The sequence below is a fragment of the Pongo abelii genome, chromosome 11, assembly GCF_028885655.2.
Source record: "Pongo abelii isolate AG06213 chromosome 11, NHGRI_mPonAbe1-v2.0_pri, whole genome shotgun sequence".
In the NCBI taxonomy this organism is placed as follows: domain Eukaryota; kingdom Metazoa; phylum Chordata; class Mammalia; order Primates; family Hominidae; genus Pongo; species Pongo abelii.
Window position 1 is genome coordinate 112,977,064 of NC_071996.2, and position 25,761 is coordinate 113,002,824.

General features: G+C 36.4%; 1 protein-coding gene across 50 annotated transcripts in view; it reads left to right on the top strand.

The window, feature by feature from the left end:
• The window catches only part of MAP2 (microtubule associated protein 2), a 308,386-nt gene that overhangs the window by 212,726 nt on the left and 69,899 nt on the right, over positions 1-25,761 (top strand). For all 50 annotated transcript variants that reach the window (XM_024243393.3, XM_054549726.2, XM_063713018.1 and 47 more), the window contains one exon: positions 14,411-14,695. In XM_024243393.3, the coding sequence (XP_024099161.1) occupies positions 14,434-14,695 (262 nt within the window). In that variant the 5' untranslated portion in view covers positions 14,411-14,433. The remainder of the gene's footprint in view (positions 1-14,410; positions 14,696-25,761) is intronic.

The window sequence follows — 25,761 nt, forward strand, 5'->3', positions numbered from 1 at the left end:
AAGAAATGACTCTGCTTTATATGACTCATACGTTACTTATATATGACTAATATTTACCTTTCTCTGGAGAAAAATTAGTATTTAACATAATTAACTAGATTGTTGATGTACCACAGATGTAGTAGGTTAGTATACTTTAAAATCATATAATGCAAATGTTTTGCATCCATCCATTTTTCTTTTTAAATATGTATGACTCAGAAGGTTTTTATTCATGTAGTACCTATTTTATCCTCTATTATTGCATTTACTGTGTTATAATGTATGTTTTTCAAACACATCTGCCTTTCTGAATACAGTGTAAGCAGTTTATGGTCAGAATCTATGTCTTAATCATCATCACTTTCCTAATGCCTAACAGCATTCCTGATGTAAACCTGGTATTCAATACATTATCATTGAATAAGATACTAGAGACCAACATAAATTAATTGATGGATTGATAATGATCTTAAAATTAAATGAAGGCCTGATACATGCTCATTATAGATCATTATCAATCCATCAATTTATTTATTTTGCTTTCTAGTATATAATTCAATAATCATTTATTGACTACCACCTTTATATCAGGCCCAGTGCTTTGGTCATTTAGGCTCTCTGTTGCTTAAGCAATCCTCCCACCTCAGCCTCCCAAAGTGCTGAGATTACAGGCATGAGCCACCATGCCTGGCATCAGCACAAATTTTAATGAAAAGGAACTCTTCTGGACATCATGTGTGACTGGACCACAAACTGAATTCAAAACATAATAATGTCAATACCCATCAAAATTGTATAAAACATGATATTTTATCATTCTTTTCAAAACAGATACATGTAAGTAGATGATAGATAAAGACTGTAACTTTAATTCATGAAACAGTCTGTTAAGTTTATTAGACTGTATTAATTTGAGGATTAGGTTTTGTTTTAATTAATTAATTTTTTTGAACATAGAATCTAGCCCCTTGTTTCAGTCCCACTCACACTGCCATAGCTCAGGCCCAGTTCCTTTCAAACAACTGTCTCTGAGAAATGTTTCTATCCTTAGTCATGTCTTCTTCCAATTTACTTTCCATACCACTGCTGGATCAATCATCCTAAAAACTAAGCTGGAGTGTACCATTTTCTTCTCTCCATCTTTCATGGGCATCCATGGCCTTCAGGACAGAGTGCAGGCATGGCTCACCACATTCCTTTACAATTCGGCCATTGCCTGGCCATTGACCTCATTTCCACACTTCCCACTTCACTGGTGTTCCATAGTGAACAATTTTGTGCTTTACATGAGTTTTTTTGTTGTTGTTATTGTTGTTCATTTATTTAGCAAGCATCTGTTGTGGAGCCTACTCTGTGCCACACACTGTACTTGGTGCTGGAGGTCAGAGATGAATTAAACACAGTCCTTCCTCCAGAAGCTCACAGCCTTGTGAGGGAGACAGAGTAGAGAGGAACCGCTGACCCAGAGTGAGGGCTGGAGTTATGGAGACGCCAGAAGATGCTCATTTTGGTATCTTTCTAGAAAATGTTGCCTAGCCCAAGTCTCAAAAACAAAACAAAAACAAAAATGTAGTATTTGGTCATCTAGGCTCTTTCTTCCTAGAAAGCTTCTTGTCCTTTCCTTGACTACCTCCTACTTGTCCTTTAAGCCCTCCTCCAGGCAGTGTTGATTGACTTCCTAGTGTGGCAAGAGATGTTGATGTACCTCCACAACTTCCCGTCCTTATCACCATCACAGCACGTACCACACTGTATTATTGCTGTTGGTTTGTCTGTGACCTCCTTCAACATGAGGGCTATATATTTTTTTCTAGTATTCCCAGTGTGTTCCTACTACTTGATACACAGAAGCCTGTCCATTAATTTTTTAAATACAGTTAAAAAATAATTAATTGCTTAATGCATTGAAATTTGTAATCTTAGAGTTGGACAACAGCTTAGTAGTCATACATTCCAGCCTCCCATCAGTCAAAACCAGAATTGATTCTATAATGTTCATAACAGGATGGTCATTCAGGTTTTGCTTGAACACGTTCACTGATAAGGAATGCAATGATGTTCAAAGAAATGCAAAAAAAAAATACTATGACTATGCTGTAAATCTGTTTACACTTATATTTGGAATATGATTTTAATCTGAACACGTTAGAGACAGAGCTTTAGTCAGATGGCTTGCATTTGTGGAGAAAGAATTATTTATCAAAAGATAAAGGGACTGAGCAGATCCCATAAAGTGAAGGGCACACAACAAATGGTATCCTGCTTATAATTCCCCAGGACTTTATCCTTCCTCTGTCTTAAATAGCCAAAAAGCCAATCCCACTCATAGAAAACTATCAAGCATCTAATTTTTGAGTTTATGTTCTAATGTGGCTCTCAGGTATCTCAAACCCAAGGATCTTCACTCTGTGGTGGTGCAAATACTTCTGGCCTAAATTCTGCTTTGTAATGTCTGCAATTCTAGCGAACATTCTTCAGAGTGGTATCCAAAGAAGATTTGCTTTTACGGTATTTTGTTAAGTGAACCTGGACCAAGTCTGACAGGTCTTGAATCAGATTCCACACTGGAAAAAGTTTAAAACAAAATATATTATTTATCCAAATCCAAATTATAATTTTCCTCTTAAGCTTTTTATCCTGATATTTAAATGTATGCTTATGTAAGAAAAATTTTTATTAAAATTATGATTAGAATTTTTTCTCCTTATAAAGAAAAATTCTAATGTAGGGGTCAAAATTTATTTGTTCAATGGCTCCATAGTTAGTTACATACTTATGAAACTAACACTCTGGTTTAGCACCATGTCCAAGTTTACATATCTAATAAGCGGTAGACCCAGGATTCACCCCTATTTTTCTGATTGAAAATCTGTTACTTATTCCACCATATCTCCAGTACCTAAATGCAAGTCCTTAATTCCTTCATTAAATATCACTGGCAGGGGTGGGGGGACTTAAAAAAAAGAAAAAAAAATACTAGTAGAGACTAAAGCTCTAAAGCATTTTAAATATTATTTATATCTAATACATACAGGAGCTATTTATTAGTCCTCTGATATACTAAAAAATAAGCTCAGAAATAGTATACAGCTGTGAAGCATAAGTTGTATACCATGGTCACATAAAGACAATTGCCCAGTTTCATATGGTAGGTTGTTACCAATCGAGCAGGTTTACAAAGTTAGTGTTGTTATCTGGACTGGATTCTCTTTTTAGCTCTAACCCTATTCCACCAGTCTCACTGCTTTGTGAAACAGCAAGCAATGGAACGGATGTTGGGATTTGACTTCTCCTTCCAGATCTCTCTGGAATTGTCTAATTTGATTAAATAATTTACTGTATCTGTTCTTGGTTTTTCAGTGTGGGTCAAACCATGTACTGAATCCTATTGCTGAAAATGTTCAAATAAAAACCGTAAAATGGGCTGGGCACAGTGACTCATGCTTGTAATCCCAGTGTTTTGGAAGACTGAGGCAGAGGAATTGCTTGAGGCCAGGATTCCAGGCAACATAACAAGACCCATCTCTTGGTGGTGGGTGCAGGGGATTAGCTGGGTATAGTAATGTGCACTTATAGTCTTAGCTACTCAGGAGGCTGAGGCTTGCTTGAGCCCAGGTGTTTGAGACTGCAGTGAGCTATGATTGTGTCTCTGCATTCCAGCCTGAGTGACAGTGTGAGACCCTGTCTTTGAAAAAAAAAAAAAGAAAGAAAGAAGAAGAAAACAAAATAATAACAAGTAATATGTAACATTTCTTAAGCCCTTCCAACTTGTCTGAACTCATACTTTATTTGTATTATCTATTTCTAGCGATAACCTAATGTTATCTGTGTCTATGATCATTTGAAATTACGTGTTATGCACCCACCAGCTCTCTTCTTTCTAATTGTTTATTAGTCATGGTATGTGATGAAGAATGATGAGTCATCCTTATAGGTATTTTACAGTCTGAAATAAAGCAAGGAAGATATGAAACAAATATCTGGATTTTCAGCGTATCTTTTTATGTTATCAAGAAACTTTTCCTCTGTTTTTCTTAGAAGACAAAGAGGGAGAATATAGAGTTGCAGGCAGCTTGTTAACAAATGTTTAAGCTTAGAACTTCTCAGCATTTATAAGCAAAAATATGGATTCTGCATAAACTTCTAATACCATTAAGGACCAAAACAAAAGTTTCTGTTTTGTGGTGCTGATATGCATAGTAACAGTATAAAGCATAATTGAGCCTACATGGAAAAGAGAAACAATATTTATGTGCTTAATTATATTACACAACTGGTCGTTTTAGCCTTTTGTTCATCTGTGGATATGTAGCAGCACAAAATTATAAAACCAATGTTTTTGATTGAACTGGCACATTACATAATGATAGGGCAGAACACATAGAAAACATTCTAGAACTGTCTGTGCCAAACATGTTGTTAAAATGGAGACATGCCTATCTAGCACATAGTGTATTTTTCCTTTAGATTTTCCAAGACTTTATTGTTTCTCATTTTGCCAATTTTTGAGAGTAGTTAGTGCTGCCTGCTAATAACTATCATCAGTGAGTATTCCTGTGCTTTGTGATCTTTCTAATATTGTAATCCAAAGAAAACCAGTGAGATTTGTGATTATGTGGGAATCCCAGGAGGGAAAGTTCTATTCTACTTAATGATATTTTCACCACACATGTCTCAATGATCTAGATACTAAATAATTCAATTACTCTTTGAGAGCTTTACAAATTCAGAGTTATCTACCACACATTTGCACCCTGCTTATTACCCCACATCCACCTCCAAAATGATCTAACGGTAAAGAAAATTGTAACTCAATTTGAGATATTTTAATCAAGTGTACTTCTATCACAAACCATTAATGAATGCTAAGGAGTGTTTAAAGTAAATATTCGAAAGACAATTTGAAAATGCAGGGACTACCCATTGTTTTCATAATGTGAAGTAGATTTTTTTTAAACCGTGGACAATTGGTAATTTTAAACATTCTTGGAAGATATTACAAGTAGGATTAGGCACAACAGAGCACTGCCTTATTCCCCATAAGCTAGAATACAAGCAGTCTATCTTGTGATTTAACTCCATCAACTCATCATAAATGTTCTGGACAAAGGAAGTAAAAGACCCAACTTCTATTTGTGAGAATAGTCATGTGACCTATCAACATAGTTGCCTTAACCCTTCACTTCAGTTAGTCTATAGGGATGTTCCATGTGTGTATTTTTATCACTCCTCATTCTTTTCTGAGGTCCTATGCAGCAAGCTTGGCTGAAAGCACTAGTCTTCAAACATCAATGTATCAGAGTCACCCTACTGAGCTTGTTAAAATATCAATTTGCAAGTGCCACATTGAGAAATTCTAATTTGTTAAACCTGTGTTGGAGCTAATTGACTGAAAACACTTTAAGACACATTGGAATGGATGATCACCAAAGATCACTTCAGTTTTATGATTTTAAAACCTTTTCTCCAATGGATTGAAGTAGTTTATCTTAAAAATATTTCTAAACCTATATATCATGTGGTTTCTATTATGATTACTAGACCTCCATCTATCACCCCATTTATACAGATTTAGAAATATTTTTACCAGACCCTATTCGTGTCCAGTAGTTTGTTTTACTTGGTGTTATTTTTCATATGCACCGGAGCATATGAAATGGAGTTAGAACTTGAATTCCATACTTCTACCATGACACCTCTGAAAATTAGATTCAAAACTATTCCCCTCTTACCCAATTTGCTATATAGTGTTGGCCAAACATCCACAGCAGGCAGAACCTTTCTGTGTTTACCCTGAAGTAGGTAATTGATTAATTAATATTCATTCAACATTGAATACATATTTGAAAGCTGGGAGGTGGAGGTTGCTGTGAGCCGAGATGGAGCCACTGCACTTCAGCCTGGGCAATGATGTGGGACCCTGTCTCAAAAAAAAAAAAAAAAGAAGAAAAAGAAAATGAAAATGAAAGCCAAAGTATGACCAAAGGCTGTTTAAATAGTTTTTTATGTTGCTATCATGGTTTGGTTATGCACACCATACTTTCAAATAACCCCTTTTAGACTTTGAAGAAAAGGTATGGAAAACTTCAAATTTTTAAGTGGGTAGAAAACGAGAAAATTGTTTCTTTTTTAGTAAAATGTATTTCTGATTTGCATCCTTAGTCCTGGGGTTACCCAGAGAAAATAAATTCAAAATTCATCAATAGCTCAGACTGATGGCAGAGTTGTCAGGGACATTTTTTTCTGGGCGTTTCTGCTTACTTCTTATTTCTTTCCTTTAAATAGTCTGGGAAATGTGACAGCTGTACTTTATTTTCTTGTGTCTGCAAGCCCTCAGGGCATATGTGCTCAGGAACTACTTTTTGTTACACTTAAATAAGTATATCTATTCACCACTTGCTCTAAAAAACAAAATGCAGGAAACATCAGAGTGTATCAAATTATTTTTTTCCATGTGCAATATTCAGGCAATGCAATAATAGATGGAGGTCCAGGTGAAAATGCTTCTCTTTTTAAGCCGGCTGTTAAATGCATTAAGTTTTAATTTGTACATACAGTTTTATAACACTTAGATAACCAACCAAAATATGTTATTTGGCTATCTCCAATATAATAAGTCATTTATCATTTTAAAGTTATTATTCACTTATTAGCAACATTTGCTTGAATGATAATTAAAAGAGTATTCCAAGGAAGAAGAACAAAGGAGAAATACTTTAAAAAAAAAAAACTAAGTAATTTATTCCAACAAATCAGATTTTTCTGCTACAGTTTGTTAACCTGTAACCTATCTGAAAGGCCTAAAATATTAAATTTTTATGAGACATTTTGTGTGGAAAATATTGTTGCCTATTTTGTACTTCATTCGCTTTACATGAAAATAAGCTATTGTATGCTAAATAATATTATATAATTTTATTGTAAGAACTATGCTCTAAACTAAAATGTTAAAAGGCAATATGTACAGTAACGTATTTATGATATATATTCTGCAGGATTTCAGAAAAGATTTGATAACTTTCACAATTATAAATAAAATAAGAACAGAATATAGTGCTCAGGACTTAGAATAATGTAAATACTGCATTAAGCATTAAAATTCTTGGGAATAGAAGAAAATAAGGGAACAGATGTATTTCCTGATAGTCTAATTATCAGAAATATGCAAAATAAGCTGGGCATGGTGGCTTATGCCTGTAATCCCAACACTTTGAGAGGTCAAGGTGGATGGATTGCTTGAGCTGAGGAGTTCAAGATGAGCCTGGACAATATGGCAAAACCTTGACTCTCTAAAAAATACAAAAATTAGCTCGGCATGTGGCACATACCTGTAGTCCCAGCTACTTAAGAGGCTGCTTGAGAGGCTGAGGTGGGAGAATCACTTGAGCCCGGGAGGTTGAGGCTGCAGTGAGTGTGATTGCACCATTGCACTGAAGCCTGGGCAGCAGAGTAAGACCCTGTCTCAAAAAATAAACTAAAATAAAGATAATAAAAGAAATCAGCAAAATATAGGTTATCTTATTTCTAAATTACAATGTAAATTAATTTATTATGCATATTTTTTTGCAAGAGGCAATCACATCACAAAAGACAATGTTTCAACAGTAGTGTTACAGATTTGCAGGGAGACTTTTTGGCTGCCTATGAGCAAGTCCAAATTGTTTCTTACACACAGAAAAAGAGGAATTCATTTAAGTATCTAGACACATACTCAAGTAAGATTTTAGAATTTTTAAACATAGAGCATTACAGTCTTAGGCCTGGAAAATGCTAAAAGCAGATAGATTTAAATATAAGAAAATCCTAATGCAGTAGAAATTGAATTATTGATGTTCCAGTCAATACTCTAGAAATCTGATAAATAACAGCAGTGATGACTAAAAGACCTATGCATCAGCTACAAAATGAGTTTCCAGGAGTCTACATTAATTATCATATTAGATAAGGAAATTTCTATTAAGTGATTGAAAATTGGAATATGTTTGTCCCAAAATTGTTTTGCCATAGTACCCATGTTTTATATTGAGCTGGATGTTTCCTTTTCTTCTTTCTTCATTCTTTTGTTGTTGTTGTTGTTGTTGTTGTTTCTTCCTGTTTTTTACTTGCTTCTCTGTCTCTACTATCGCTTCTATTTCTTTACTAGAATTAATAAAATCATTTGGTTACTTATTGTATTAGTCCATTCTCACATTGCTATAAAGAAATATCTGAGACGGGGTAATTTATAAAGAAAAGAGGTTTAGTTGCCTTGGGGTTCACAGGTTATACAGGAAGCCTGATGCTGGCATCTGCTCAGCTTCGGGGAGGCCTCAGAAAACTTAACAGTCATGGTAGAAGGCAAAGGGGGAGCAAGCACCTCATATGACCAGAGCAGGAGTAAGACAGAGTGAGGAGCCACACACTTTTAAACAACCAGATATCATGATAGCTCACTATCATGAGGACAGTACCAAGGGGGATGGTGCTAAACCATTCATGAGAAAACCACACCATGATCTAGTCACCTCCTACCAGGCCCCACCTCCAACACTGGCAATTACATTTCAGTATGAAATTTGGGTAGGAACACAGATCCAAACCATATGACTTATTAAATTCATAATTCATGGTACCAAAACCTTTTAATTAAAATGAGGCAAAGTACTTGTTTTACTCAACAGTATTAAACATGTAAGCATTAAGTCTACCTAAAAACAAAATTGAAGAATGTTACATGTTAAAAAGACCAGAAAATAATTCATATACCATTTCAACTTGAAATTTAAGCTCTAGAAATACCATTCTATTCTGGTTATATAACAGTTTTATTATGCTGATATACTATGATACAGCTTAAATCATCAATATGTTAGAAATCTGATCAGTACCAAGTCTCTTAGTTTGGCTCACATCATTGGAATCAAAGGTTAATGTCAGATCAACAAACACTAAAGAATCTTAGATTTTTCATAATTTTCCATCAGTGAAATTATTCAGAGTGCAGCAGAGATCAGTGGTCAAAGGTTGGTATGAAGACATTCATGTTGTTGTCAAGAACATTAGAATGAAAAAAACAGATCTAAGGTTTATCAAGGGAAAAAGCTAGAATTTTAAAATACAGAAATTTTAGCTTTTGATGAAGTAGAAATAAATGTGTACATAGAAACTCTCAAATATCAAGACAAAATTGTTTAACAACCAAGGTAGCACACATCAAAGCTCACCACTCAGATTCATAACTAACATTTCTGGTGGCACAATATTTTTTCTTTTTTTTAATAATATACCTTACCTAGAAAGAATACTTGGGCCCTTTAATATATAGCATAATAGTCATAATACAATAAAGTCAAGTGTAATATCTCACCCTGATATCAATAGATGTTTAAACGTCTTGAATTTTTTTTTTTTTTTAAACGGAGTCTTGCTCTGTTGCCCAGGCTGGAGTGCAGTGGTGTGATCTCAGCTCACTGCAACCTCTGTCTCCCAGGTTCAAGCGATTCTTCTGCCTCAGCCTCCCAAGTAGCTGGAACTACAGGCGCACACCACCACACCCAGCTAATTTTTGTATTTTTAGTAGAGACAGGGTTTCACCATGTTGGTCAGGCTGGTCTTGAACTCCTGACCTCATGATCCACCCGCCTTGGCCTACCAAAGTGCTGGGATTACAGGCATGAGCCACCGGCGCCTGGCCATGTCTTGGATTTTTAAAAAATGCTTATCACACATAACAGTATTCCCATTATATATTGACATGTGTGTTTTGTCCTAAAAAGTAAGATTCCCGTTGCAATATATTATAAATTGTAAATCATTGTTTTAGTCTTAGATTTCCTTGCTCACATTATGAAGCTAGGCTTTGCAGGGAAGAGAAATAAGGTGGCCAAGACGGTGAAACCTCTTCTCTACTAAAAATACAAAAAAAAACCCAAAAAACAAAAAACCGGGCATGGTGGCGGGCACCTGTAATCCCAGCTACTCAGGAGGCTGAGGCAGGAGAATCACTTGACCCCGGGAGGTAGAGGTTGCAGTGAGCCGAGATTGCACCACTGCACTCTAGCCTGGGTGACAGAGCAAGACTCCATCTCAAAAAAAAAGGAAGTTTAGGTAGCATCTCAGCTTGCTCTATCAAAGCAGGGATTTTGGGGTAGATGCTCAGCTGTTTGGCAGTTAGGAGCAGTTAAGATCTGTGATCTTTTGCAATTTGGAGAGTTTCCCATTGCACAGTAGGAATGGAATGTTAAAAATTCCTAGTATCTCACAACAAATTTTTTAGTAGATTTGGAGAGAATTTGTCTTTGTCTTCACTTTTTTATTTGTATCTTTATTTGCTTAGAGACAGAGTCTTTCACTGTCACCCAGGTTGAGTGCTGTGGCATAATCATGGCTCACTGTAGCCTCAATCTCCTCGGTTGAAGTGATCCTCCCACCTCAGTCTCCTAAATAGCTGGACCCAGCTAATTAAAAAAAATTTTTTTTGTAGAGATGGGGGTCTCACTATGTTGATCAGGCTGGTCTTGAACTCCTGGACTCAAGCAATCCTCCCACCTCGACCTCCCAAAGTGCTGGGATTACAGGCAAGAGCAACTATGCCCAGTCTTTATCTTCTTTAATTGCACATTCACATGGTTTTCAAAGAGATTTGGGTAAAAATAATATTACATCAGGAAGAGGAAATTAAAGAAGGCTATGGTACTTTTAACTATGTTGAAAATACCATTTTGAAGAATAGAGATAATCTATGACCCCAAAACTTTGATTAGAAGTATAAGTGAAATTTATCATCTTATGGGTGGTATTTTAATAATATTATGTTGTGATTATGAATGAGTGTGGCCAAATAGTGTCTCCTTTTGTTCAATAAACTTTTCCCTAAAACAGAGGCAATCTTTTCAAGTTATATTTTCTGTAAAAGTAGTTTTGTCAGAGCCATGCTAATTTTAGTTTGAAATCTCCTAAAATAATCATTACTTACTAAATGGTTAGACTATCTTCTTTCAAAAAGCTCAATAAATTAAAAAGTAATACCTGATTAATCTGCATACATTTTAAGGAATATTATCTGAATAGTCTTACCAGGAAGTTGGGTGATACCTTTTAGGTAATAATTTTTATTTGTTTGTGATTCTGGTATTAAGCGAAATCAGTGTGGCTAGCAGCCGTTTCTTCTTCCAAAATTAGTTTTTATTAACTAATTTTAAAAATTCAAAACTCTAAAGCATTAAATACTAAGGAATTCATTTTTTAAAATATCTGTCCTCTTGAAAACAAATTATCTTAATATTTTAAATGGATGATTACCAAGTAGCACTCTCTCTATTTAAGTGATGGTTTGTTAGGTTTAAAATAAGGATTCTTGGTCACTGAGAAATCTGTTCCAGAAAGCTCTATGGCAGGGGGATGAGAGAAGTCAAATGTAACTGAGAGTTGTGGGTGCTTATATTGTTGTATTTGCTTTTAATATTTGGTGGCTAGAACTCCTAGAGTTAAACATGGACTAAAGTACAAACCTAAATATTTCCCAGATCCTCTTGGGGATGTTAATAAATATGGTGTTAGAAAAAGTTTTGTGGCCAATTGGTTTGGGATGTTTTGCACATCACTGCCTTTGCCTGAGATTCAAATATCCAGTAGCATATCAAAAGCTTTCAGAAGGCTCATAGTGTTCCTACCCACGTAGCTTAGCATCTCATCTGAACACTTTACCTCTGTGGTCTTCCTCCCCAAAACACAAAACTTTAAACTAATCATTACAAAAAACAGACAGATCTCAATAGAGGGGTATCCTATGATTTATCTGATTAGTACTCATCAAAACTTTCAAGGTCAAGGTCTTAAAGGAACCTAAGGAGACATGAGGACTAAATATAATATAGTACCCTGGATCAGATCCTGAAACGAAAATGAAAGACATTAGGTAAAAACTAAAGGAATCTAAATAAACTATGGACTGTAGTTAAAAGTAATGTATTAATATTGGTTCACTAATTATATAAAAGTACCATACAGATGCAAAATATTTCAAATAGGGAAAACTGTATGCAGGGGATAGATGGGTAATCTCTGGAGTATCTGCTTGATATTTTTGTAAATTTAAAACTGTTTCAAAAATATAAAGCCTATTAACTCAGAAAAAGCTACACCAACAAGGCATGTTATTTACATGAAACTTTTTCTGTTTACAATGTTCTCTGTGTACACAAAATAAATTGGGCCATATAAGAATATAGAAATCTTAATTAAGCTCTTTGGTAAAACAAACAAACAAAAAAGAAATAAAAGCATGTAAAGATTAGGATACTGAAGTAGGCAAGAATCTATCAGTAAAATGTTGTGATCCAAAAGGTCACAATTGGAATCTAGATAATTTCCTCAATCCTTTACATACATGAAGATGCCACAACTCAGCGGAAACACAATGCTTAGGCTACCCAATTAGATCTTTTGATATGTGACTGGAAGAAAATGGCAGAATGGAGTGTAGAACACTGCAGAATGGTTTTTATAAAAAGATGTAGCTAATTTTTCAATGTACACAGGGAGAGGTTAATTCCAAGGATGCTCTCTTCTCATTAGGCTACCATGTCTGGTACATTTGCCATGCCTGTCTTGGGATATCCACTCATCCCTACACAATATCTGGGGACAGATTTGCAAGTAACTCTCATTATTGTACTCACCAAGTTTTCAGGCTCCTATTCCTATGCCAATGTTGTATATGTAATGAATAATGATATAATTAACAAACAATAACAAATGTAATAACTACTGTTTATTGAGCATGCCAGGAACTGTGTTGAGCCCTTTATTTTATTCTGTTTAAACTTGGTAACAAACCAATAAACTAAGCATTGTTCTCATTTAGTAGATGAGAAAACTCTCCTGTGCACACAATTCTTTACACATAGTTAGTGAGGTAGCGATACTCCCTGATTTACTCATAAGCCCTTCAATCAATGTTTTAAAACCTAAATTTTTACATCCTGTTTAAATATGTTCTTAGGGAAGATAAATAGAGCTGTTTTGGGAATCATTTTTGGGAGAGATTTGGTGCTGTAGTCAAATTGGCTTAAATGAATTAACTCATCTAGCTCTTCCTGCTATGAACAGAAAATAGAGAGAGCGGAGGATAGCAACAAAATTCAGTTAAAAAACCCCCAGACAAATGCTTGTTAGTAATCTGATGGGAAAACTTACTTTATTTATACTTTCTCCAAACAGAGCTTGGTAGTAAGAAGTGGATTTGTCTTAATATAATTTTTACTTACTTGTTTGGAGGCCTTTGCTTGAGATACTTTTTTGAAAAAAGGAAGATGTTCTTAGTTTCCATCAAAGACAGTATTGCCTGTGTTGTCATCTTTACTGTGGAGATGATAAGCCATCAATAAGGCTACATGGTGGGCAACAGCTTTCCAAAACTGAGAGGTGAATCACCTCTTTTCAATTATATATCTAAACTTGGTAATATCAGCTTGTAAGAGAAGGTCATGCAGTATCTTCCATCCAATTAACATGTATGGAACACCTCCTCCACAACTCATTCATCCTTTGCTATAATTTACAACTTCCTGTTATATGTCAATGGTTTTAACTTTTTCAGATCTTATTTGATTTAGCTAAGAAATAATGCCATAAGATAGGATGTAGGCCTAATGCTATATTTATTTCCTTTCTCTCTGTAAGATTTACATTAATAGAAAATGTCATTTCCTCTTAGTCTATAGATAGGGTCCAGGAAAGTTTATCAAAAAATTAAGTTAAAGCTATCTTTCTTTCTTTTTTTTTTTTTTTATTATACTTTAAGTTTTAGGGTACATGTGCACAACGTGCAGGTTTGTTACATATCCAGAAAAGTGTATCTGCCTTTGGCTTTAATTGAACACCCTTGAAACCAAAACGGCTAATATGTTAGTTATTGTCTTTTCTAGATCTCACTGAAAGTCATGATTTAAGAGAGTACATGGGATAATTTTTCATGGTATAGAATTCCTGCTGTCATTCTTCCTCCCACTTTTTCTAGCCAGTTTTCTCATACTGCAGATTTTCCCTATGCTGAAGGATTCCTTGACTCTACCATACGGTCAACATTCAAGACCACAACTAAATGAAAGTTCATTAAGCTGTGTACCTAAATGCCAAACACTAGTTTTTTTCATTGTTGTTTGTTTTGTTTTGTTTTGTTTAGTTTTTGTTTGTTTACAAAAAGGAATATGTGTAGAATGACATTGATCTTATTTTAAAAGAACTAATATTCCAGAAACGGTCTGTAAAACTCAAGATGAACTAATTGACCCATTCTTGATATTAAACATAGGTTATTGTACATGTTTTCTTTGACTATAGAAAGCCACGCAGTTTGCTATAAATTTTTCCTATCTTGGTACAACCAATGTCAGATCAGAAAATTTCCCCAAAGTAATAGCTACTATTTTTCCTCTTTCAATTGCAGGAGAAATAACAAGGCATTGAAGAATGGCAGATGAACGGAAAGACGAAGCAAAGGCACCTCACTGGACCTCAGCACCACTAACAGAGGCATCTGCACACTCACATCCACCTGAGATTAAGGATCAAGGCGGAGCAGGGGAAGGACTTGTCCGAAGCGCCAATGGATTCCCATACAGGGAGGATGAAGAGGGTGCCTTTGGAGAACATGGGTCACAGGGCACCTATTCAAATGCCAAAGAGAATGGGATCAACGGAGAGCTGACCTCAGCTGACAGAGAAACAGCAGGTAACTAAGGGCTCTGCTGTCACCAAGTGCTTGCTTTGTGCTTTGAAGTCAGTTTAGTCTGAAAGTGAATTAATATACAGCACTGATCCTCTTTCACTAGTGCTAGGACTGAAATGCCAGTCAGTCAGAGGAAATAAAAGAAGAGAAAAATCATGGCAACTAACTTGACATTTCCCCACATTAGCTGTATTCTCAATTCCATTCCCCTATTTAATTTTTATCACGTGAATTTTTGCAGGCTGAGTATATGTGTATTTTGCTAGAAACTGTCAGCATTTTAACTCACTGAAAGAAAACTTTACAAATAGTTTTTTTTTAATTCTCTTAAATGACCTTGGACCTAAATCCAATGGATTGATTAGAAGCATATTTTTTAGAGCAGAAAAATGCAAAATATGTAAATACATACTGTAATTTTTTTAACCCATCATTCAACAAACTACAGTTTAGCTTTTCTACATGCAAGGCATTGTGTTAGCTTCTGTGCCAGTGCATGTGCAAGAAATGGTCCCAGAACTTCATGGATCAGATGATCTTGGAGCAGACATGAGACTTGTGCATATGTTTATTTGGATACAAAGCATAACATGTAAGTGCCACATGAGCAGTATAGAAAGGAAAAGTTTAAAGCAGATTATTTCTACTTTGGGCCAAAGTCCCCAAATTGTGCACAAAATCATCTTATCATCTTGGGGTGCTGCAGCAAATTCACAAGAATACAACAAGATATTTTAAATGTTTAAGGGGAACAGTGATAATATCTGTCAAACACTGCCTGAACTATTAGCTCAAGATAGTTCACAGTTTCAACATTACATTACACTATATTCCTTTAATATATCATATCTTTGCAAAGATAGATTTTCAGCAGTTGTTCTGATAAAAACAAGTACCCTGCAGAAATCCATGTGAAATGGAGGAAGAGAGTGATAGTGTCCAACCTGATTCCAGGATTTGAGAAGCTGTGCAGTGCCCCACAGGCACATACATTCAATTAGTATGAAATTGTGGTTGAGAATGAAATAAAAATATTATTTGCACATTTCATGGTTACAATGAGGATTAAATAAGATAGTAAAGTGTACAAAGTGAATGGCTCAAGAAATAATAACTATTAATTTTATTATTATTGGTGGTAGTGGTGGTATCAATATGGATGACATAGCACTCTTGATCAAGTAATATTTTTCTATAGCTGAGTATACACAAATTTAAGAGGGTGGAACTTGGGTGTCAGGAGCACTAACTAAGAGGATTTTGAAGGGATTGCAGCATGAGGAGATGAGAGCATGTTATAGCATATTGGTTGTGAGGAAGAAAAGAGTTAGTGTGATATGTCAAGGTTTTTTTCATCATCGTATCTTGCAGCATTAGACCTTCAATGTTCCATAAATGTGTGTTGAGTGAGTGAGTGAATGAAGGAATAAATGAATAAATTCAAAAAGAAGAAAGTCCTCTTCACGTTAATGGTGAAAACAATTGAAAAGTCTTACTTTGTCCCTTGGGCTCTCACCAGTTGACTCTCAGTGCCTGTTATGAAGGCTTGTAATACACTAAAAAAAAAAATCACTGCAGTGTGCTTGGTCATGCAGTAAAAACCAACAACATTCACTATTTCATCTGTTCAGTGGTCTTAAGTATTTGAGAGCATCAGCAAAATCTATTTGTCAAGTCAGTGTGTTATCACCAGCTTCTCTGAGAAAATAATATACATTTAAAAGAGGCTAACAGATGTTTCTTTTAAATGATGGGTTTAGGACCATCCAGAGTTAATTTTAAATTCAGCTCAATGTGTATCAAACACATTTGGTATTAGCTTTTGGAGATTGATTACAAAGGTTTTGTATGTATGTTCTGAGTGACAAAAATTGTAAACAGTCAGCCATGGGCTACCAGGGTGATAGTCAATCCAAACTAAACTATTTAAAAATGGTGTGATTTTTAAATTAACTTTCCTCTAGAAATAACCAGCCAAGTATTGAATCCGTGAGATACACGTGTGTAGAAATCTATAGAAAAAGGAAAATGTAAAATAGTATCTTTTCATATCTACAGAGGATGTTCCGGTGATGAGTTAATGTGCAATTAAGTTTATTTCCAAACTCTAATTTAACAAGTAACAAATTTTATCATTCATGGTTTATTGACAGCTGTTTCACAAATTGTGTAATAAAAATCATCTCCAGCATAAACAAATGCTCTTAAATCCCAAATATGGTATTTAGAAATGCTATCCTTTGGTGATGGAGACTATAGATATGAGCTGGCATAATATTTTGATGTGATTATTTTAAAAAGGACCAGGGATCTATACATCAGCTCACTCTTTTATACAATCTACCAGTGTATTACTTTTTTCCCTATAAAGGATATTTCTCAGAACACTGTTAGCGTGAGGCATTTCTCAGTGACATCAGGTCCATAGCTATATGTTGTAATATCCAGGACATTACTGATTAAATCCAAAAATCTTCCTTCTACTTTCCTTTTTTGCTATAGTCCCCTCTTTGCATTTTAAAATAATATTTTCTCCAAGGTTGTTTCTTTTTAACCATCTATATAAATAAGATCACATGATAAATAAAATGCAATCGTCATCTTCTTCCCCCTTTTCTCCTTCATTAGAGTGGGCTCACTTCAAGCAAGATCCTTACTTTTTTCCGCCTCATCCACTCCTTCAATGTTCATCTTCATTATGGGCAATAATAATTTTTAAAGATGCAAACCCATAATCAGTGTATTCTTGATCTTATGCACTGACACCAGAGGGTGGGAGAGTGGAGAAAGTTAGAAGGCAATAATAATTTAAATTGGCTGGGTGCAGTGGCTCACACCTGTAATCCTAGCACTTTGGGAGGCTGAGGTGAATAGATTGCTTGAGCCCAGGAACTCGAGACCAGTCTGGGCAACATGGCAAAACCTCATCTCCAAAAAAAAAAAAAAAAAAAAAATAGCCGGGTGTGATGTCACGCACCTGTGGTCCCAGCTACTCGGGAGGCAAAGGTGGGAGGATCACCTGAGCCCAGGGAGGTCAAGACTGCAGTGAGCTGTGATCAGGCCTCTGCACTTCGGCCTGGATGACAGAGCAAGACCCTGTCTCAAAAAAATAATGATAATAATAATCTAGATTTTGTCCCCTTTTTTATGATTTAAAACTATCCATAAAAAGAATTATTTGCTCAACTATAGCATAATTTTTCATTCTTTAAGATTTTTTCTTACCACTAAAGTGTGCTTTTTAGAAGCCATGCCACAGAAGCATGAAAAAAAGAAAAGAGAAACTATTAAGCATCTAGCCACTTAGGAAAGCCGTTGTTATAATAAGTCTAAAGCGTAATTTTTATCTTTGTCTTTGTTTTTTTTTTAATTTTTATTTTCATGGATTCAGGGGGTACAAGTGCAGTTTTGTTACATGAATATATCTCCTAGGGGTGAAGTCTGGGCTTTGAGTGTACCCATCACCTGAATAGTGAACACTGTACTCAATAGGTAATTTTTCAACCCTCACCTCTTTCCCACCCTCCCGCCTTTTTGAGTCTCCAATGTCTGTTATTTCCATATTTATGTCCATGTGTATTCATTGTTTAACTCACACCTGTAAGTGAGAACGTATGGTATTTGATTTTCTCTTTCTGAGTTATTTCACTTAAGATAATGGTCTCCAGTTCCATCCATGTTGCTGCAAAGGATATGATTTTATTCTTTTTTATGGCTGCATAGTATTCCATCATGTATCTACACTACATTTTCTTTATCCAGTCATCCACTGATGGATGCTTAGGTTGATTCCATACCTTTGCTATTGTGAATGGTGCTGCAATAAATATATGAGTGCAGGTGTCTTTTTGATATAATGACTTATTTTCCATTGGGTAGATACCCAGTAGTGAGATTGCTGGATCAAATGGTAGTTTTATTTTCAGTTCTTTGAGAAATCTCCATACCATTTTCCATAAAGGCTGTAGTAATTTAACATTCCCATTAACATTGTTTAAGAGTTCCCTTTTCTCTATAGCACTGTTAACATCTGTTGTCTTCTGACTTTTTAATAATGACCATTCTAACTGGTGTAAGATGATATATCTCATTGTGGTTTTAATTTGCATTTCCGTGATTATTAGTGATGTTGAGCATTTTTTTTCACATACCTATTTGGCCATTTGTGCGTCTTCTTTTGAGAAATGTCTATTCATGTCCGTTGCTCACTTTTTAATTGGTTTTTTTTTTTTTTCTTGTTGAGTTGTTTGAATTCCTTAGTCCTTTGTTGGATGCACAGTTTGCAAATATTTTCTCCCATTCTGTGGGTTGTCTGTTTACTCTTTTGGTTATTTCTTTTTCTGTGCAGAAGCTTTTTAATCTAATTAAGTCCCATTAGTCTATTTTTGTCTTTGTTGCGTTTACTTTTGGGGTGTTAGTCATTATAATTCTTTGCCTAGGGCAATGTTCCAAAAAGTTTTTCCTGGGCTTTTTTTCTAGGATTTTTATAGCTTGAGGTCTCACATTTAAGTTAAAGCATCATTTTAAAATTGTTTTCCAAAGCGTAAATAATAAGAGTAATGGCTTGTAATAATTCTTTCCTCTCTTTTCTGTGTTATCTTTATTGAAGAAAGCAAGAGGAATGCATTTTGGTCCCCACAGAGTTTCAGCTCTGAAGATAATTAGGAGCCTCATCCTTAAGTTTCAGTTCAAGGGTTGGGGCCCAAACTTGTATTAGAACTTGTATCAAGATCTTATAAGAGGGCAAAGGGATTATTTGTAAAATTTGTAAAATATTGAGTGGAAAATTATTTTAGAAAATGGAAAGTGACCTTTCAAATTTTAAGGGCACAGAAAAGCAATTGATTTCTGTAATCATTGTGCATGTGACTTAACAGTGTAATTGGTTTTGACTTCATCTAGTATTCCCTTAACAGTATTATATCAAATCCTATCTTTACGGTGCCTGTTTATAGAATCATTTTGAATATGGTACTTTCTAGCAGCAAAAACAGGGATGTGCAAACAAAGTGGTGGTTCTATGTTTCTGACCTTGCTCTAAAAAAGTAATAATTTTGCTGTTGCTCACTTTTCATCTAAAGAGAGGAAAAAATTTCTTTTTTTTTTATTTTTTATTTTTCTTTTTTTTGTGACGAAGTTTCGCTCTTGTCTCCCAGGCTGGAGTGTGATGGCATGATCTCGGCTCATTGCAACGTCTGCCTCCCGGGTTCAAGCGATTCTCTTGCCTCAGCCTCCAGAGTAGCTGAGATCACAGGCGCCTGCCACCAGGCCTGGCTAATTTTTGTGTTTTTACCAGAGACAGGGTTTCACCATGTTGGCCAGGCTGGTCTCGAACTCCTGACCTCAGGTGATCTGTCCACCTCGACCTCCCAAAGTGCTGGGATTACAGGTGTGAGCCACTGCGCCCGGCTGAGAGGAAAAAATTTTCTAATTTCTATTCATCCCTCAAGGATTGCTTACAAAACTATTATAGAAATATATATAAAACTACAGCTTAGAAATGTGTATAGAATTGCAAGCTGCCATAGTGCTCTTCAGTTTATAAAGCACCGTCATATCTTTTATCTCATTTCATCCTTTTGCAATTTCCATGAGTATATCTGTCATTAGTGTCTTCTTTTTACAAATAAGAAGACTAAGGCACAGAACGGCTGAGCAACTTGCCCATTATTACTCAGTAAGAAAGTGAGACAGGTGAATTGTGAACACAGTGTTCAGGAACTTTATGCAACTCTCTTCTCAACTGTCCTATCCTCAAGAAGTGGTATGGATTTTTTTTTCTATAGTTTATAATTTACTTGGCTTTATAAATATGCTACTCATTGTGAAAGCTTTCAAGACTTTTTTAGATGAGCGTATTTTTTTCTTGCTCTCAGGATTAATTTTGCAAATGTCAGGATTTGTTCTTTATTAGAAAATAGTGGTGAAATCAGCTACTTTTCTATCACAGTTGTGAATGATGTGATTGAAAGCTGGAAGGGACCAGTGAGATGACTTTTCACAGTAGATCATATGACTACTACCAGAATGCAAGTCTCTTGCCCTACAGACCAGTGCTCTTTCCACCATCCCCATCTGCCACATTCAGAACAGCAGTTAGTTGCAGCAGTTATCAATTACAGGCAAAGCAGACAATTCTTCTATTCCAGAACTGCCACATTCATGTAATTTTAAGTGATACGATATCATAACTTTATTCCTAGTTTTCAATCTGAGTAGACAAAAAGGGGAGGCAATTTTGAGATGTTTATTGATACTAAAACACTTTTAAAGTATTTAAAATCAGGCTTTGGTGATTTTTGACTATCTCGAAGTACAGTGCTGTGAAGACTAGTAAAAAAAAAAAAATGCTGATCACAGGCCCGGCGCGGTGGCTCACGCCTGTAATCCCAGCACTTTGGGAGCCAAGGTGGGCGGCTCACGAGGTCAGGAGATTGGGACTATCCTGGCTAACACTGTGAAACCCCGTCTCTACTGAAAATACAAAAAATTAGCTGGGCGTGGTGGCGGGCGCGTGTAGTCCCAGCTACTTAGGAGGCTGAGGTAGGAGAATGGCGTGAACCCAGGAGGCGGAGCTTGCAGTGAGCCGAGATGGCGCCACTGCACTCCAGCCTGGGCGACAGAGCGAGACTCAGTCTCAAAAAAAAAAAAAAAAAAATGCTGCTCACAGTAGAAAGTGCCTACGTGACGATCAAAGGCCAGTATCAGCAATCGCCTTGGATAAATGTAAAGATTAAAAGGCAATTCCTCACTATAATCCCCACAATTTAACAGGATTCCTGTGTCTCCCCATCATTTCCAGGCATGCTATCCAAACGTACCCGCTGCCAAAGAGGCAGGAATGGAAAAGCTTTTCCAGGCTTTGCGTTGTCACTTTTTCAGGGAGCTCACCATGGGAACTATGTCTTCTAAAATCTGGCCCTACACTATCACGTCCACATAACTCCAGCAGCCAAGTGACCAACACCCAGTTATATACATTTATTGTTGCTGCAATTTTTTTTTTTTTTTTTTTTTTTAAGACGGAGTCTCACTCTGTCGCCCAGGCTGGAGTGCAGTGGCGCGATCTCGGCCCACTGCAAGCTCCGCCTCCCGGGTTCACGCCATTCTCCTGCCTCAGCCTCCCAATAGCTGGGACTACAGGCACCCGCCACCACGCCCGGCTAATTTTTTTTGTATTTTTTAGTAGAGACGGGGTTTCACCGTGTTAGCCAGGATGGTCTCGATCTCCTGACCTCGTGATCCGCCCGCCTCTGCCTCCCAAAGTGCTGGGATTACAGGCGTGAGCCACCGCGCCCAGCCTGTTGCAATTATTATTTTTTTTTGTTTTTATTTTTATTTTTTTGAGACTGAGTCTCGCTCTGTCGCCCAGGCTGTAGTGCAGTGGCGCGATCTTGGCTCACTGCAAGCTCCGCCTCCCAGATTCACACCATTCTGCCTCAGCCTCCCAAGTAACTGGGACTACAGGCGCCCGCCACCGCGCCCGGCTAATTTTTTGTATTTTTTTTTTTTTTTTAGTAGAGACAGGGTTTCACTGTGTTATCCAGGATGGTCTTGATCTCCTGACCTCGTGATCCACCCACCTCGGCCTCCCAAAGTGCTGGATTACAGGCGTAAGCCACTGCACCCGGCCTGTTGCTGCAATTATTAAGTTTGAAAACACATGAAGGAAAAGTTTGGCAGCTTTCACATGCAAAAAGCTGAATATGCCTTTAATAAAGCTTTTCTCTCTGTTCTGCTTTTCAGTCTCAGAAGATTCAAATCTGGCTTTTCTCACCTCGCTCTTTCTCCCCTGCCTCCATTTCTAGATTCGCGATTTACTAATAGGAGTCAGCATCCCATTTAAAATATGGCCTATTCTATGTAATACGATATTAATTTATGCAGAGCAAAATAGCACTGAGCCATTTCTCCTGCAAAATGACTAAAGCCATCCACACAAACCCCCCAAGCAAATAAATAAGCTCGCCTAACAATGCGAGAGGTTGCAGCTTTTCCTTTCCTAGTTGCCATGCCAACCACTCATTGCTCTGGCTGCCATTTCCCTGAGCTCCGCAGAGAGAGGAGTGTGCAGAGCAGAGATATTTAGCATTCAAGGGTGGATCTGCAGAAAACCACACAGCCTCACTGCGAAGCATCTGGGCCTGGTGGCACCGATGGATGAGGACAGAAAATGGGGATCTTTTCAGTGTTTTCCTTCTAAAGGTTAGGCATCCGGGGCTAGAAAGAGTGAGAAAGACAAGGATTGATAGAAAAGGCAGTTCCACGAGGTTTGTATTGTCACGTTTGCTTTGTCCTATGTGGTCTCTCTACTAGGTGAAGCTGGTTGTGGGGATTAGCTTCAATCATAATATTTGGCTTGGCTTGTTGATGAATAGGATTTGAACCTAATTTAGGGCTAGCTTATATGGATATTATAATAAAGAATTGTGTCTTTTATTCTTGATACAATATGAGGTTGTATATAGCAGGTATTGCCAGCCACAGCTTTTGATATTTTACAAATTAGAGGAAAAAAACCAACATCAGATAAAGTTTTGTTTCATTGTACAGTTATAAGGTAGTTTGTCCCATAAAAATCTGTCTTTGCTCTTTAGTCCAGTCTTAAGGTAGGATGAGATTTTCTTAAGACGGTAATTCTTAATCAATATATGAGGAAAACTTGGTTTCTCAAGGCTTGTTTTCATTAAACCCTATGACTCAACAAATTGAGGTATGATTTTATTCCTTGGAATTTTAATTGCCTACAAACACTTCAAGTTGTGAAGAGCAAGGCTCTATCTAACACAATATAATAGGATATTTAAAAACTGAGGTTAATTGCATTCACATATACTTCTGTGTGTGTTCCTCAAGAAAATTCCTCCCATGCACTGTGGAAATCAGTCTCGTTTCTTGTCTCGCTTTGTGCTAAATGTCAGAACTACATCACAAACGCAAAAAGTATTTTCTCAGACGTTTTGGTCCACTGACATTTTAAAAATTATTTTGTTGAATTTGAATCTTAATGAAACAGATTTTTGCCAATGACAGTTCAGACCTATTTGTGAAAATTATTCTTTCTAGTTTGTTTTTAAGTGCAAATATAATTTAATTATCATTGTAATTTTTACTTGACCTTTCTCTCATCCTGTATTTTCCAAGATCTTGTTAAGTTTGCTCTCCTGTAATATGCTGTCACGTTTTGTCATATTTTTCTTTTAATGTTTTTCAATTTTTTTGAGATTTAAAAAAACCTCCATTTGGATAAAAATTAAAAACAATTCTTAAATTCTTTTTTTATTTTTAGCGAACAGATGAAAGTAATAAGTAATGGGAGTGAGTCTTCTAGATTCATTTTTGGACTGTCTAAGCCTTTGTTTTGGTTAGGATTATGCATGGCCTTTATCTGTCCTTTGTTATATTTCGAAGTATTTTCTCCTCACAAAAGAGAAAAAGAAAAAAAAAGATAAGATAAAAAATCTAATACTTTTGAACAAATAAATTACTCAAATATATGAGACTATATTTCTTATCAAGCAATAATGTGTTTTTAAGTGTGAGATATATATATACACATATATATATTCTTTGATTATATTACTTGTGTATGTCTGAGAAAAATATTTGCCATTGTATGCCAAATGCTGCCTTGCAGTTTAGAATTGGGTTTGATTTTATTGCGGTTGGGAGGTTATTAAGTAGACTGGAGAGTACCCAGCAGTTATCACTCCTCTTTTTTCCCCTCCAAGCTATTGAGATAAACTGACTCTTTCTGCTTCAGTGTGTCAAGCCTTTTTCTCTTCCTCTCATTCCCTCACACTTCACTGCTCCCCAGTACATTACATAAAGCACGTGCTTTGATTGTCAGGGGAGTCTGGAAATCATATGAGGAGAGGATGAACAGAACAACTGGTGCTGCATTGCAGACCTGATAGCTTCAGCATTATCTGACCTGGCATCGTGAGTCCTGGGGGAAAAGGACACTAAACCGTGTCCTGCCGGCTCACTGTGTAGCTCATCTCACTGAATGAGTCACCATTCAGCAACACTCATAGAAAATACAGTTCAAAAACCAGCCAAGCTGATGAGCAAAGGAAGGGGAAAACATATGTCATAGGTTGTCATGCAACTTTTAACAATGCTTTTAACAATTTTTGCAAATGCTGGGTGGTTATTAGAACACAGAAATGAGAGTAAAATACAGTCGATTTCAGGGATACGCAAGAAGGCATTAGACAAAAATAGATAAGAAAGGAGGAATCAAGATTCAGAGAAAAATCATCCTAAATACATATGATTCGGTTTAAGCATCCTGAAAATCCATATTTTTAATTTGTAAACACAGGTCAAAGTGATGCTGGCATATGAGCACCCCTGATTCTTGCGAAGCATCTCCAGCATGAATGATCAATCCTCTGATTGGTCTAAAATTTTCTCTTTTGTGACACGTTACATTTGCCGAATGTAAATGGGCAAGTTTACATTGTGGTGTTTTCATTCCCATGCAGTATTGTGCAACAAGTCATAGGAAAAACATTTTGGAAGGGTACCACCCTACAGCAAATGTTCTCGGAAGTCTACCATTAAAGATAAAGAGCTGTTGTTCATTTTATTCTCTCAGATGAGTCTTCCTCTTCTGAACACCCCCAAGTACCATGTTTATATCTTGCTAATACAATTGATCATAGCAACCATTTTACTGAGGTTACTTGTTATTTGTTTTTATTCCAGTCAGTAGGTTGGAAACGCTTTGGGGTAGAACCTGTACTTCATTCATCTTTCTTTTCCTTTTTGTATATAACACAGTGCTTATTTTCTATAATATGTATGTGCTAATACATATTTTTTGAATTAATATAAAGAAGAGAGGGCTGGATGTGGTGGCTTATGCCTGTAATCCCAGCACTTTGGGAGGCCAAGGCAGGCGGATCACTTGAGGTCAGGAGTTTAAGACCAGCCTGGCCAACATAGTGAAACCCTGTCTCTACTAAAAATACAAAAATTAGCTGGGCATGGTGGCACATGCCCGTAATACCAGCTACCTGGGAGGCTGAAGTCCAAGAATTGCTTAAATCCAGGAGGTGGAG